At 45.6% G+C, this 13,709-nt stretch overlaps 1 protein-coding gene across 8 annotated transcripts in view; it reads left to right on the top strand.

Moving 5' to 3' along the window:
• Positions 1-13,709, top strand: part of KPNA1 (karyopherin subunit alpha 1) — a 181,911-nt gene that overhangs the window by 163,778 nt on the left and 4,424 nt on the right. For 4 of the 8 annotated variants that reach the window (XM_073310977.1, XM_073311047.1, XM_073310967.1 and 1 more), the window contains one exon: positions 114-292. In XM_073310977.1, the coding sequence (XP_073167078.1) occupies positions 114-292 (179 nt within the window). Of the gene's footprint in view, positions 1-113; positions 293-1,961; positions 2,222-2,364; positions 2,558-3,912; positions 4,793-13,709 lie in introns of those variants that run through there. The other 4 variants (XR_012154830.1, XR_012154829.1, XM_073310986.1 and 1 more) reach the window with 4 other exon arrangements.

Raw genomic sequence — 13,709 nt, 5'->3', positions numbered from 1 at the left:
TAGTTGTTTTGTTCTCAGTCCTCTACACTAAACACTGGACAGTACGGCCTCATAAATTACACAGGTTACCTTAATCCAAATGATTGACCATATTTGCGTATGGTGTTTTTCAGATACTTAGTAGAACTGGGATGTATCAAACCGCTTTGTGACCTCCTTACAGTAATGGACTCAAAGATTGTGCAGGTGGCACTGAATGGGCTGGAGAACATCCTGAGACTCGGAGAGCAGGAAGCCAAGCGCAGTGGCACTGGCATTAATCCCTACTGCGCTCTTATTGAAGAAGCATACGGTAAGAGCATAATCTCTGTAGAGGATAGGTGTTAGATGGCAGTAATCAGGAGCCCTTTGGTTATTCAGCAGCCTGGGAGCTGTGCCTTTGAGTACTTCATTATCATCACTTGTCGTAACCCCCTGAAAAAGAACTTTTCCTAGGCAAGTGTCCATCCATCATTGTGCTCCAACTCCTGGTTTAGCTCTGCCCACAAACAGCTTGGAGGAAGTTGTGACATAGCCATGGTACAGCCTATACTAATGAGTAGCTTGTCACTCCTGCCTTCTTACCTTGGGTGCCCATTACACCTCTTTGCTGCTGTAGCTTCCAGTCTGGACTGATCATAAACAGCATCCAGCATGTAAGTCACTCCCAGCTGTGTTTGTGTGTGAGCTGCAGCCAGCCAGCCCCACCTTGGCTCTTACCAGTCTTGGGTATAGTACAGGGTGATCCCAACTCACTCCCAATCTTAGATTTCCCCCCAGAAATATATGTCCTGTACTGTCCAGCCCACTCCTAGACAATACAAATACATTAAATCCGTTACTTCTTGAAGATAATAATATGCCAGTTTATTATTCCAAATAGTTCATCAGACACTTCAATTTAAACACGCTGGATTAGATAAAACAGTAAAATAAGTTTAACTACAAAGAGAGAGATTTGAAGTGAATACAAGTAATGAGGCATATGTCAGAAATGGTTACAAGAAAAATAAGGGTAAAACAAAACTATTACCTAACTTAACAAACGGTTAAATTCAAAGCAAGGTTTTTCTCACCACGAGCTCTCTCAGCAGTCTTACAGGCCAAACTTCATAGATCAGGACCCCTTCTTGAAAGAGAGAAGGGGGTCCCTTGGATCATTGATTCCTCCTGGTTATAGTATCAGTCCCCCTCTTGGAAAACATTTTCAGCTGAGATTCAGAAGACTGTGTGTCTGTGTAAGGATATTCCCTGCAAGTTTTCCCCTCTGTTTGAACTCCCTTCCTGCTTGATGACTCTTGATGATTTACTGCTTAAATGCAAATTAAGCAGAACACACCTTCTTTTGTTTGCCAACCTTAGTTTGGAATATGTGTTAATAACATTGTACAGGGAAATCTTATAACTTCATATACACTGTTGCCACACGTTTTATCAGGACAATATTGACCAGCAAATTATGAGTTTTCAGATGATACCTTACAAGACTATATTATACAAAGATTATTACAAGAGTGTGTAGGGTGTGGACACAGATACATTCTGTCACAGTGGTATATGCACATTAACTTTTTACTCTGTTTGTGCCAATTATGGGTACATCTATACAGCACACTAAGTTAGATCTCAGACATAGATTTGAAGCCAAGCCCCCTTCCGTCCACCCAGAAATTAGTTTGGCTTGAGTCAATAACCCCTCTTGACTCAGTCCAGTGGACACTGCTGGGGAGGAGAGGGGGAGGTCAGAGCCTGAATCCCACTGTGATGTGGTTCAGAGCCGAAGCATTTTGCAGTGTGGCCGCAGCTCAGGTCTGGGTCACCAGACTTGTATCTGGAGAGTTTGCCAACACTATCCCTGAATCACCTGGGGCTGTGCTTCCGAGCCCTTCAATTCAGAAGCAACTTCCTGGTTTAAAAACAGCTGCTCGATGTTTAACCCTTCATTTCCATGTGGACTGCTCACCTGGAAACAACAAATACAGTCAGAACTCGTGTATTTACTGTGGCCAGCAGCAAGATGAAGTCCTGCATCAAGTGAGTGGCTAGCTGGCCAGAGGAACGCAGACGGATTCTAGTTAAACTCTGACGTGAGGCAAGCAAGACATTTGACTTCAGTAAGAGCATGAAAAATAACCATGTATAAAAAATAATATACAGCAACTGGCAGCATTGGAGATCGACTGGACGGCAGATCAATGCAGAGGGTGGATCAAGAGGCTGAGACAGACTACCAGAAAGTCAAGAATGCTAATGACAATTCTGGGACTTCTTGTCTTCCTGTCTCTTTTACAAGGAATTTGGCCATGTACTGGGAACTGCTCTGAGCCCCAGTGGTGCATGACACTGCTGAGTGACAATGGCGACCTTATAACCCCCATGTTACAGGCACCACCTGAGGAGAACAAGCTGCCAGATAAAGAGCAAGAAGTCACACTGGAGCTGAGACCGGTAACCGAAGAAGCCATGGTGCTGGAGCAGCTACAGCATATTGTGTGTCCGTACTCAGAGGACCTTTTCGGGGACAGCCCTATGGAGCAGTACCCTGCAGAACTGGTATCAGAACAAGTGCCAGAGCCTGGTAAGTTTCTGCTGCCATGTTTGTTTTTATTAGTATATGATAGGGAAGGATTTCCAGCTTATGAGTCTATTAAATTATTAATACAACCCAGGATTTCTGTGCATTTCAATCAGAATGGGACCCATGCCGTTCCACTTAGGGTCCACCCCCCACCTTCTCCACTGCCACATTGGAGTCAAAATGGACACAGCAAAAGGAGGAAAAATTACACAACCAGTTATGAAATTTTTACTAGTTACTCGCTGATTGGTGTATGTATATGGGTTGGTGCTCCACAATTCACAGCCTCACAAACCCCTCCTATGTAATACAGCACATCTTATAAATCGGCCGTGCACAAACTATTCCCAAATGCCTGTGAATTGATTCCCAGAAAACTGGGCTGTTATGAGTCCAGCCAAAACTGTGGTGTGTGTTTGGTCCATTGCGGGCTTTAACGCATGAGTCTAAACTACTGCAGAGCCGTGTCAGATTTAGGATTCCCAATGAATGGCAGTGAGTTGGGTGTTTGCATGGATACAGGGTGCTAACAAGGAGGCTGTACCGCATCTTCATGCAAATTCAGTGTCTTGTTGATTTTTATCACTAATTTTCACCATTTCTGGCTGGTGATGAAAGTAGACTTCTTACGGAATAGGAACTCCAGACAGTCTGTTGCATTCCAGGACAGGGCATACTTATTAGGTCCCACTTTATAAGTTATGAGCCCCCTCTCCTGCCCCTCCATTTTGCAATGTGGTATTCATAGAATCATAGAATCTCAGAGTTGGAAGGGACCTCAGGAGGTCATCTAGTCCAACCCCCTGCTCAAAGCAGGACCAGTCCCCAGTGTTTGCCCCAGATTCCTAAATGGCCCCTTCAAGGATTGAACTCACAACCCTGGATTTAGCAGGCCAGTGCTCAAACCACTGAGCTATCCCTCCCCCCCAAGTCACTAGATGCTGAAATAGTTCCTTAGTACAGATGGCTATCGTGACCTCCAGAGCTTGCCCTGCCTGACAGGATTGAACAAACATTGCTTATAACTAGAGCACTCATAAGTTGTCTCTCGCCCCACACCCCAACTTTCCCTCATAGACTCCACCGTCTTCCCGCAAAAAAGGGGGATAGAGAAGTAATTAGAATTGAGTTTTGTACGTGTGTCTTAACATGATGTCTTCTGGTTTTCATTGCTGTTCCAAAGGATTTCTGAAGTGGACAGCATTTTGTGTAAATAGAGTAGAATACAGCCCATTGATTTAAAAGTATGCATCTTTTGACCATGAATGAAAGTAGTAGTTGTTCCTTTAATAAACTGTGAACTGTATTTTTTTTTACCATGCTCAGAAAATAATGTTCTATCTTTCTCCTTTCAGTGCCACAGAGATAACACATGGCACCAGGAGCCTGGGTCTGCAGACCATCCATAGCAGGGGAAGAGAAAAAGAGCCCAAGATGAGCGGATCGGAGACCTGCTCAATAAAAATGAATTAGCAGATTCAGGTCCAGGAGACCCAGCTCAACTACCAAAAAGATAAAGATGCTTGCAGGGTGGAAAGACAGAGAGAGAGGCTGCACAGCGCAAGGAAAGAATAGCAGACAGATTCATGAAGCATGATGGCCTGTTGAGGAAGGAAGATAGCGCGCAGCAGAATTAGCTGTTCAAGTACTTACTGCAGCTGATGGCTACCAGACTGCAGGCTCCAGTACCAACCAGTGTCTTCTGCTCCAGACCCACAGCCTGAGTCCCCTTACCACTATCGATCCCTCCAGAGCACCCATCCTTTAGACAATTCAGGGGGTGCCTGGAGCATGTCACAGGCAAGCACTGGCACATGGAACAGACATACGCACCCTGTGCACTCATCCTCTCCTGTCCAGGTGCAGCTTGTACATCCAAAATGTGCCAGAAAGGCCAACATGGACCTTTTGAGTGGGTTTTTTGGGGTCAAAGTTAGGTTATACTATTGTGCTGAACACCATAATGGCAGCTGGTCTGCATTACTGATTGTTGCAACGTTTAAATAAACTGTGTGAAATAAAATGTTGGATTGTGTAGAGCACAGCAAGCCACAATAACACAGACTGTACTAGTGACATTGGCGCCCAGATTATTTTGAAGGCAGCACCAATAGGATGTAAATCTGCCAAATGCACATTCTACCACCATCCTACGGCAACTGACTGTGCATTTGAACCTTTTTTTGCCAGATCCTCTGAAATTAGGGCGGGTTTTACACAGTACGGCAACAAAGGGTAAGCAAGGTTCCCTAGAATAATCATGGGGACAGTAATTTTATTTATAACAATAAGAAAAGGAGTACTTGTGGCACCTTAGAGACTAACCAATTTATTTGAGCATAAGCTTTCGTGAGCTACAGCTCACTTCATCGGATGCATGCAGTGGAAATGCTCAGATAAATTGGTTAGTCTCTAAGGTGCCACAAGTCCTCCTCTTCTTTTTGCGAATACAGACTAACACGGTTGCTACTCTGAAACCTGTCATTTATAACAATGTATTTGGTGGGAGTAATGCCCTATTTTCTCAATTAAGATAAAGTCCTGATCTCTGGAACACCCTGGCATCATGCACCCTGCTAGTGCATCCCATGTTAATGTCCATGAATCTGCCCCTGTGGTCAACCCGCATAATGGTGGAGTAGTGTTCCTTGCAGTGGGCAAACTATAGGCACATAGAATATCATGGTTGGAAGGGACCTCAGGAGGTCATCTAGTCCAACCCCCTGCTCAAAGCAGGACCAATTCCCAATTTTTGCCCCAGATCCCTAAATGGCCCCCTCAAGGATTGAGCTCACAACCCTGGGTTTAGCAGGCCAGTGCTCAAACCACTGAGCTATCCCTCCCCGATCTCATCAGGGCCCCAGCAGTTTGAAAACCCCATTCTCTGAAAACCAGCAATTATTTCAGGAATGTTTCTTATGCCCACCACCCTTGGGTAAGTCACACTCCTGATGGACTCTCAACAATCCCCAGAGTTGATTTGCCAACTGCAAACTGGTTAGCCATGGACCTGGAGCAGTCTGGGGTAGCCAGTTTCCAGATGGCTATAGTGACCTGCTTCTGGTGTAGCATGGCTGTCCGTATGTGGGTGTCCTCGTGCTGGAGGGCAGGGACAAGCTGATCACAAACCTCTAGGAATGTCCATTTCTTCATGCAAAAGTTCTGGACCCACTGCTGGTCATCCCCGTCCGTATGACAATGTGACCCCACCAGTCTGTGCTGGTGGCTCTGCTCCAGAAGTGCCAGTCTACGCAGAGGGAATCTGCACGTAAGGCAACAGCAGACATGAGCAGCATCAGCTGGTTTGAAACTGGCATGTCAGTATCCTCCTCTGAGAAGTGCCTCCCACAGTTCAAAAACTGCCACTGAAATGTCCATCAGTATCTTGCAGACGCTTTGCCTGTGTCCCAAAATAGGACAGAGAGCATGAGATAGAGAAGTTCTTCCACCTGGGTGGGATCCATGATGGCTCCTGGCTGCAAGAAGAGTGCAGACACAAAATGGCTTGTCTGGATGCATTCCTTAGCTAAAACTACCCAAAACATTCCCAGCCAACTCCCGCAGGATGGGCAGACAAGTTCTTTCACAACCCCTTATAGAGAAAACCACAGAACAGCGTAGGCTGATGAGGGCACAGGAACTTGGGGATATGATAGTATATGCCTACAGAACCTGAAGTTTTGAGTCAGGTCATGTAGTGCAGTATGGATGCTCCAGCACAGTTGTGAGGCCCGAATGTGAACGCTCAAGCACGGGCTTGGAAACACGAGCCCACAAGTCTGGGTCCCACAGATCTGGGCTTCATGCCCTGTGTAGACATACCCTATGAGTTTTCTTGGTGGCACTCAACAGCAATATTTTTCCTTCATAAGCAGATGCAGTTCAGGATCTCTGCTCCCGTTATTTAATCCTACAGTTACAGGGCCTCTTTCATTTGTTCTAACCTCCTCCTTCTCCCACTTCTGGTCTGTGGAATCCAGGCAGGGAACAACTCCCTGTCTTGCTTGTAGCATAGCTTATGATCTGCTGCTCTTGTTGGAGGTTCCTGGCGGGTGCTGATACCACTCGATCCTGGGGCTGTAATAACAGCTCTGTAGATTCAGTGTGGCTTAGTCTCTGCCACCCTTCAGCTGTCTTTCTTATTGGGGCATCCTGGTACCTTCTAGCTCAGGTCCAGCCATCTCTTGTCTACAGCTGATTCCTCACCCCCTGGGCCAAGGTGAGAGATATTCTGGGGTCTGACTATCTCCTACAGTTGTGGGAGGGCAGGGATGGGGGAGGGCTTGTAAATTATCTGGCCTTTAATACCAGGTCTTTGCTTCTGGGTCCTTCCATACACCCTCCTTTTCCACAAAAACAATGAGGAGTCCGGTCCGTACACCCTCGTTTTCCATGTGCCCTCATTTAGGCAGTGCCAGATATTCTAGTTTTCTTCCTATTCCCTCAGGCTTACAGGGTCAGTGGGGTACTACCGTGTGCCTGCTAACCTCACTGTCAGATTTAAGGGGTTTACGTACTTCAATGAGGTCCTTAATTCCAAGCCTTTTTCATCAGTTGCATGAAGTCAAGGTCCCTCTTCCATCCAGCCTTCTGCTCTGACTTGGTGCATTCTACAGTGTCTGCCTTGAATCTCCTTCCCCTTTAGATTCCTTTGTACTCCCTAACAGGACATCTAAAACATCCTCCACAACATTGAAATGCCAGCACTCCAAAGAGGCAAAGGCGTTGTCCTCAGGATGGAGAACTCACCCCACTCCTCTGAGTCTGATACTAGTGAGGAGTAGGCTTTGATCCTAATGACCTGAGGGGGCTGATGGACAGGGTGCAAAGCACCGTAGACAGCTTGGAGGATGCATGAAACGCTACTGTGCTTCCTGGAAAAGGGCCCTCTCTTTCTGTCTGGAACACAGTCACTTCCTGTATGTGATTTATTTTTTTTTTTAGCTTATTCTCTTTTCTGAGGCTCTTTGAAAATAATATGGGCACACTCACAATAGCTGTCAGTGAGGGGAAAAGGATCCATATTTTCCAGTATTTAGCCAATATTTAGTATTCCTGGAAGCCTTCCAGGTGACATAAATGAGTAGTTTTGGTGCCTCAAGTTCCAGACAGTATGTTGGGAGAAATGTTCCCTGACCTTTTACTCTACTGGGCAATCCATTTCCTTGCCAGCCAGGGCTTAGTACTATTTCCATCTGACAAGTTTGGAGTTGCCTCCATTGGGTTTCTGGACTGTCAAAATTGGGTTCAGAGAATTTGGACCATTCTAATTGAACCAGATTGATCACAGATGGTTCAGTATATTCACATTAATTATGTTAATCCAATGTTAAGGGCATCTGCAGGTTTGTTTTGTCTCCACATTAGTACTGTTCTAATTGGTTTCCAGTGCAGTGCCTGTCTTTTAGTTCCTGCAAGTCTCTGAGAAGCTGACTGCCGTCTGTGTATTGCTGGCATTTTAGTTCATGCTGTTTCCCTGCCTCTTAGCATTAAATGCTGAATCCCATAGGTGAGCAATTTGAAGTTGAAGGAGTTTATGCCCATCAGGACAGTCTGGATGAAGCCCAAGAGAAACAGTTGAACACATCACAGTACAGTCCCACTAATCCCTGCCATATTTGTGAGACTGAACAGCAGGATTCCATAGCCAACTATATTAAATGTTATGAAGAGGTCCAGCCATATGAATTTGCATATCTGGCCCTTATCCTCTTCAATCTGCCATCACCCAGTATCTTTTTCTGCCTGAGGCCTAACTGGTAATGGTCCAGGATACTAATAGCATGTAAGTGAAGTTGGAGGCAATCTTTGCTGAGCTTCTCAGCTTGCTTATTAGTAGTGCTTAGGTACTATGGTGATGGACTCTATAAAATGCTAAGATAAATGATACAGGGATATTAAATACTGAATGATAGCTGAAGAGCTCAGTTGTGTTGAGCAATAATTTCTTAAACAATAGCTGGATTGTGGTCTGCTTAGGGAAAGGCTGTATTCAGAGAGGGAAGGTATCATCTTCTAGAATTGTAGAAATTTATAGGGCTGAAAGGGAACTTGACAAATCATCAAGTCCAGCCCCCTGCACTGAGACAGGACCAAGTAAACCTAGACCATCCCTGACAGATTATTAACTAACCTGTACTTAAAAACCTCCAGTGATGGGGATTCCACAGCCTGTTCGAGAGCTTAACTACCCTTATAGTTAGAAAGTATTTCCTAATATCTAACCTAAATCTCCCTTGCTGCAGATTAACGCCATTGCTGCTTCTCCTACCTTCAGTGGACATAGAGAATAGCTGATTCCCATCCTCTCTTTAACAGCCCTCAACGTATCTGAAGACTGTTATCAGGTCCCCACTCAGTCTTCTTTTATCAACTAAGTGTGCCCAGGTTTTTTAGCCTTTCTCCAGAGGCCAAGTTTTCTAACCCTTTTATCATTTTGTTGCTCTCCAGTTTATCCACATTTTTCCTAAAGTTTGGTACCCAAAACTGGACACAGTTGGAGTCTCCTCTCCTACTCAATGTATGAGAGTCATTTTGTTCCAGTGTATCTTTTGTATGAATGTAAACCAATGAGGGCTCCGCAGATGTATCCGCTCATCAGGCAGAGATGGCCACACAGGTGTGCCACAGTCTGCTTTCTTTGCTCACGCTTCTCTTTGGCTTTTTCTGTTCTGCTATTCTTGATGGCTTTGACTGCAGACCAACAGCTGTACCCACCATCCTGATCTGGCAGCAGCTTCTCATGTGTTTGGATTAACTTGGGCACCTTTTAGATGAACTTTGAGAGTGTCCTTATATTGTTTTTACATTGGCCTTCCAGTATACGAGAAGCTGGATATGAGTCAACAGTGTGCCCTTGTTGCCAAAAAGCTAACAGCATTTTGGGCTGTATAAGTAGGAGCATTGCCAGCAGATCAAGGGATGTGATCATTTCCCTCTATTGGGCATTGGTGAGGCCTCATCTGTAGTACTGTGTCCAGTTTTGGGGCCCACACCACAAAGAGGATGTGGCAAAATTGCGAAGAGTCCAGCGGAGGGCACCAAAAATTATTGGGGGCTGGAGCACGTGATCTATGAGGCGAGGCTGAGGGAACTGGGATTATTTAGTCTGCAGAACAGAAGAATGAGGGGGGATTTGATAACTGCGTTCATCCACCTGAAAGAGGGTTCCAAAGAGGATGGATGTAGACTGTTCTCAGTGGTGGCAGATGAGAGAACAAGGAGTAATGGTCTCAAGTTGCAGTGGGGGAGGTTTAGGTTGGATATTAGGAAAAACTTTTCACTAGGAGGGTGGTGAAGCACTGGAATGCATTACCTAGGGAGGTGGTGGAATCTCCTTCCTTTGAGGTTTTTAAGATCAGGCTTGACAAAGCCCCGTCTGGGATGATTTAGTTGGGGATTGGTCCTGCTTTGAGCAGGGGGTTGGACTAGATGACCTCCTGAGATCTCTTCTAACCCTGATATTCTATGATTCTGTAAGTGCTCCCTTTTTCAGCTGTCCATAAAATATGGCTTTGGGGATCACATATCATCCATACGTACAAGGTGACCAGCCTAGCGAAGCTACTCCTCTACGATTAGTTACTCAACACTAATCATGCAGTAGTGGTCCAGGACTTTGATGTTTGGTATCCTGTTCTGCCCGCTTGATGTTACAGATAAGATGCAGACAGCGCTTCTGAAAATGCTGTAGTGGCTTCCAGACTACCAGGCCTGATTTTGTCATGCCTCTGTGTGCAATGCACATTTTTAATACTGCCCTGGGGAAGAAAAGGAGTACTTGTGGCACCTTAGAGACTAACCAATTTATTTGAGCATAAGCTTTCGTGAGCTACAGCTCACTTCATCGGATGCATTCAGTGGAAAATACAGTGAGGAGATTTATATACACACAGAACATGAAAAAATGGATGTTTATCATGCACACTGTAAGGAGAGTGATCACTTAAGGTGAGCTATTACAGCAGGAGAGTGGGGTGGGGGGAGAAAACCCTTTGTAGTGATAATCAAGGTGGGCCATTTCCAGCAGTTAACAAGAACGTCTGAGGAACAGTGGGGAAGGAGGGGGGGAATAAACAAGGGGAAATAGTTTTACTTTGTGTAATGACTCAGCCACTCCCAGTCTCTATTCAAGCCTAAGTTAATGGTATCCAATTTGCAAATTAATTCCAATTCAGCAGTCTCTCGTTGGAGTCTGTTTTTGAAGTCTTTTTGTTGAAGAATTGCCACTTTTACATCAGAAATCGAGTGACCAGTGAGAGACTGCTGAATTGGAATTAGTGGAAAAGCAGCATCACTTGCCCCATAACCTCAGCTGTGCAGAACACAATGCCATCCACAGCCTCAGAACCAACTCTGACATCATAATCAAAAAGGCTGACAAAGGAGGTGCTGTTGTCATCATGAATAGGTCGGAATATGAACAAGAGGCTGCCCGGCAGCTCTCCAGCACCACTTTCTACAAGCCATTACCCTCTGATCCCACTGAGGATTACCAAAAGAAACTACAGCATTTGCTCAAGAAACTTCCTGAAAAAGCACAAGAACAAATCCGCACAGACATACCCCTGGAACCCCGACCTGGGGTATTCTATCTGCTACCCAAGATCCATAAACCTGGAAATCCTGGGCGCCCCATCATCTCAGGCATTGGCACCCTGACAGCAGGATTGTCTGGCTATGTAGACTCCCTCCTCAGGCCCTACACTACCAGCTATCTTCAAGACACCACTGACTTCCTGAGGAAACTACAATCCATCGGTGATCTTCCTGAAAACACCATCCTGGCCACTATGGATGTAGAAGCCATCTGCACCAACATTCCACACAAAGATGGACTACAAGCCATCAGGAACAGTATCCCCGATAATGTCACGGCAAACCTGGTGGCTGAACTTTGTGACTTTGTCCTCACCCATAACTATTTCACATTTGGGGACAATGTATACCTTCAAATCAGCAGCACTGCTATGGGTACCCACATGGCCCCACAGTATGCCAAAATTTTTATGGCTGACTTAGAACAACGCTTCCTCAGCTCTCGTCCCCTAATGCCCCTGCTCTACTTGCGCTATATTGATGACATCTTCATCATCTGGACCCATGGAAAAGAAGCCCTTGAGGAATTCCACCATGATTTCAACAATTTCCATCCCACCATCAACCTCAGCCTGGACCACTCCACACAAGAGATCCACTTCCTGGACACTACGGTGCTAATAAGCGATGGTCACATAAACACCACCCTATACCGGAAACCTACTGACCGCTGTTCCTACCTACATGCCTCCAGCTTTCACCCAGATCACACCACACGATCCATTGTCTACAGCCAAGCTCTACGATACAACCGCATTTGCTCCAACCCCTCAGACAGAGACAAACACCTACAGAATCTCTATCAAGCATTCTTACAACTACAATACTCACCTGCTGAAGTGAAGAAACAGATTGACAGAGCCAGAAGAGTACCCAGAAGTCACCTACTACAGGACAGGCCCAACAAAGAAAATAACAGAATGCCACTAGCCGTCACCTTCAGCCCCCAACTAAAACCTCTCCAATGCATCATCAAGGATCTACAACCTATCCTGAAGGACGACGCATCGCTCTCACAGATCTTGGGAGATAGGCCAGTCCTTGCCTACAGACAGCCCCCCAACCTGAAGCAAATACTCACCAGGCACCACACACCACACAACAGAACCACTAACCCAGGAACCTATCCTTGCAACAAAGCCCGTTGCCAACTGTGTCCATATATCTATTCAGGGGACACCATCATAGGGCCTAATCACATCAGCCACACTATCAGAGGCTCATTCACCTGCACATCTACCAATGTGATATATGCCATCATGTGCCAGCAATGCCCCTCTGCCATGTACATTGGTCAAACTGGACAGTCTCTACGTAAAAGAATAAATGGACACAAATCAGATGTCAAGAATTATAACATTCATAAACCAGTCGGAGAACACTTCAGTCTCTCTGGTCACTCGATTTCTGACCTAAAAGTGGCAATTCTTCAACAAAAAGACTTCAAAATGAGGGGGGATTTGTTAGCTGCTTTCAACTACCTGAGAGGTGGTTCCAGAGAGGATGGTTCTAGACTATTCTCAGTGGTAGAAGAGGACAGGACAAGGAGTTATGGTCTCAAGTTGCAGTGTGGGAGGTTTAGGTTGGATATTAGGAAAAACTTTTTCACTAGGAGGGTGGTGAAACACTGGAATGTGTTACCTAGGAGGGGGTAGAATCTCCTTCCTTAGAAGTTTTTAAGGTCAGGCTTGACAAAACCCTGGCTGGGATGATTTAATTGGGGATTGGTCCTGCTTTGAGCAGGGGGTTGGACTAGATGACCTCCTGAGGTCCCTTCCAACCCTGATATTCTATGATTCAAAAACAGACTCCAACGAGAGACTGCTGAATTGGAATTAATTTGCAAATTGGATACAATTAACTTAGGCTTGAATAGAGACTGGGAGTGGTTGAGTCATTACACAAAGTAAAACTATTTCCCCTTGTTCCCCCCCACACACACACTGTTCCTCAGACGTTTTTGTTAACTGCTGGAAATGGCCCACCTTGATTATCACTACAGAGGGTTCCCCTCCCACCCCCCCCACTCTCCTGCTGGTAATAGCTCATCTTAAGTGATCACTCTCCTTACAGTGTGCATGATAAACACCCATTTTTTTCATGTTCTGTGTGTATATAAATCTCCTCACTGTATTTTCCACTGAATGCATCCGATGAAGTGAGCTGTAGCTCACGAAAGCTTATGCTCAAATAAATTGGTTAGTCTCTAAGGTGCCAAAAGTACTCCTTTTCTTTTTGCCCTGGGGAACTACTCCTCTGCTTAGCTGCTTTCCCAACTTGCCCAGTTCCTGGGGAAGAGCAGCTAATTAGACCTACTGCACAAAACAGCCAGAGTTTTCCTCTGGAACCAATACCATTCTCACAGGAGAGGAGGAGGGAGCAGAAAGAGCCCAGCAGTTCTGCTCCCTTCTCCCCACTCTCCTCCTGTGAATGATGGGACAGCTCCTCTGTTCCTCTACTGGCCTTGGAAGTGGGAGAAAGGGATCACCACTGCAGCCCTTCCATGCCTGGGAGAGGGAAGTGAAGTACCCAGGAGCTGCAGGAGCAGAGGTGG

Source organism: Lepidochelys kempii, chromosome 1, assembly GCF_965140265.1.
Source record: "Lepidochelys kempii isolate rLepKem1 chromosome 1, rLepKem1.hap2, whole genome shotgun sequence".
NCBI lineage: Eukaryota > Metazoa > Chordata > Testudines > Cheloniidae > Lepidochelys > Lepidochelys kempii.
This window is presented reverse-complemented; position numbering and strand designations above follow the sequence as displayed.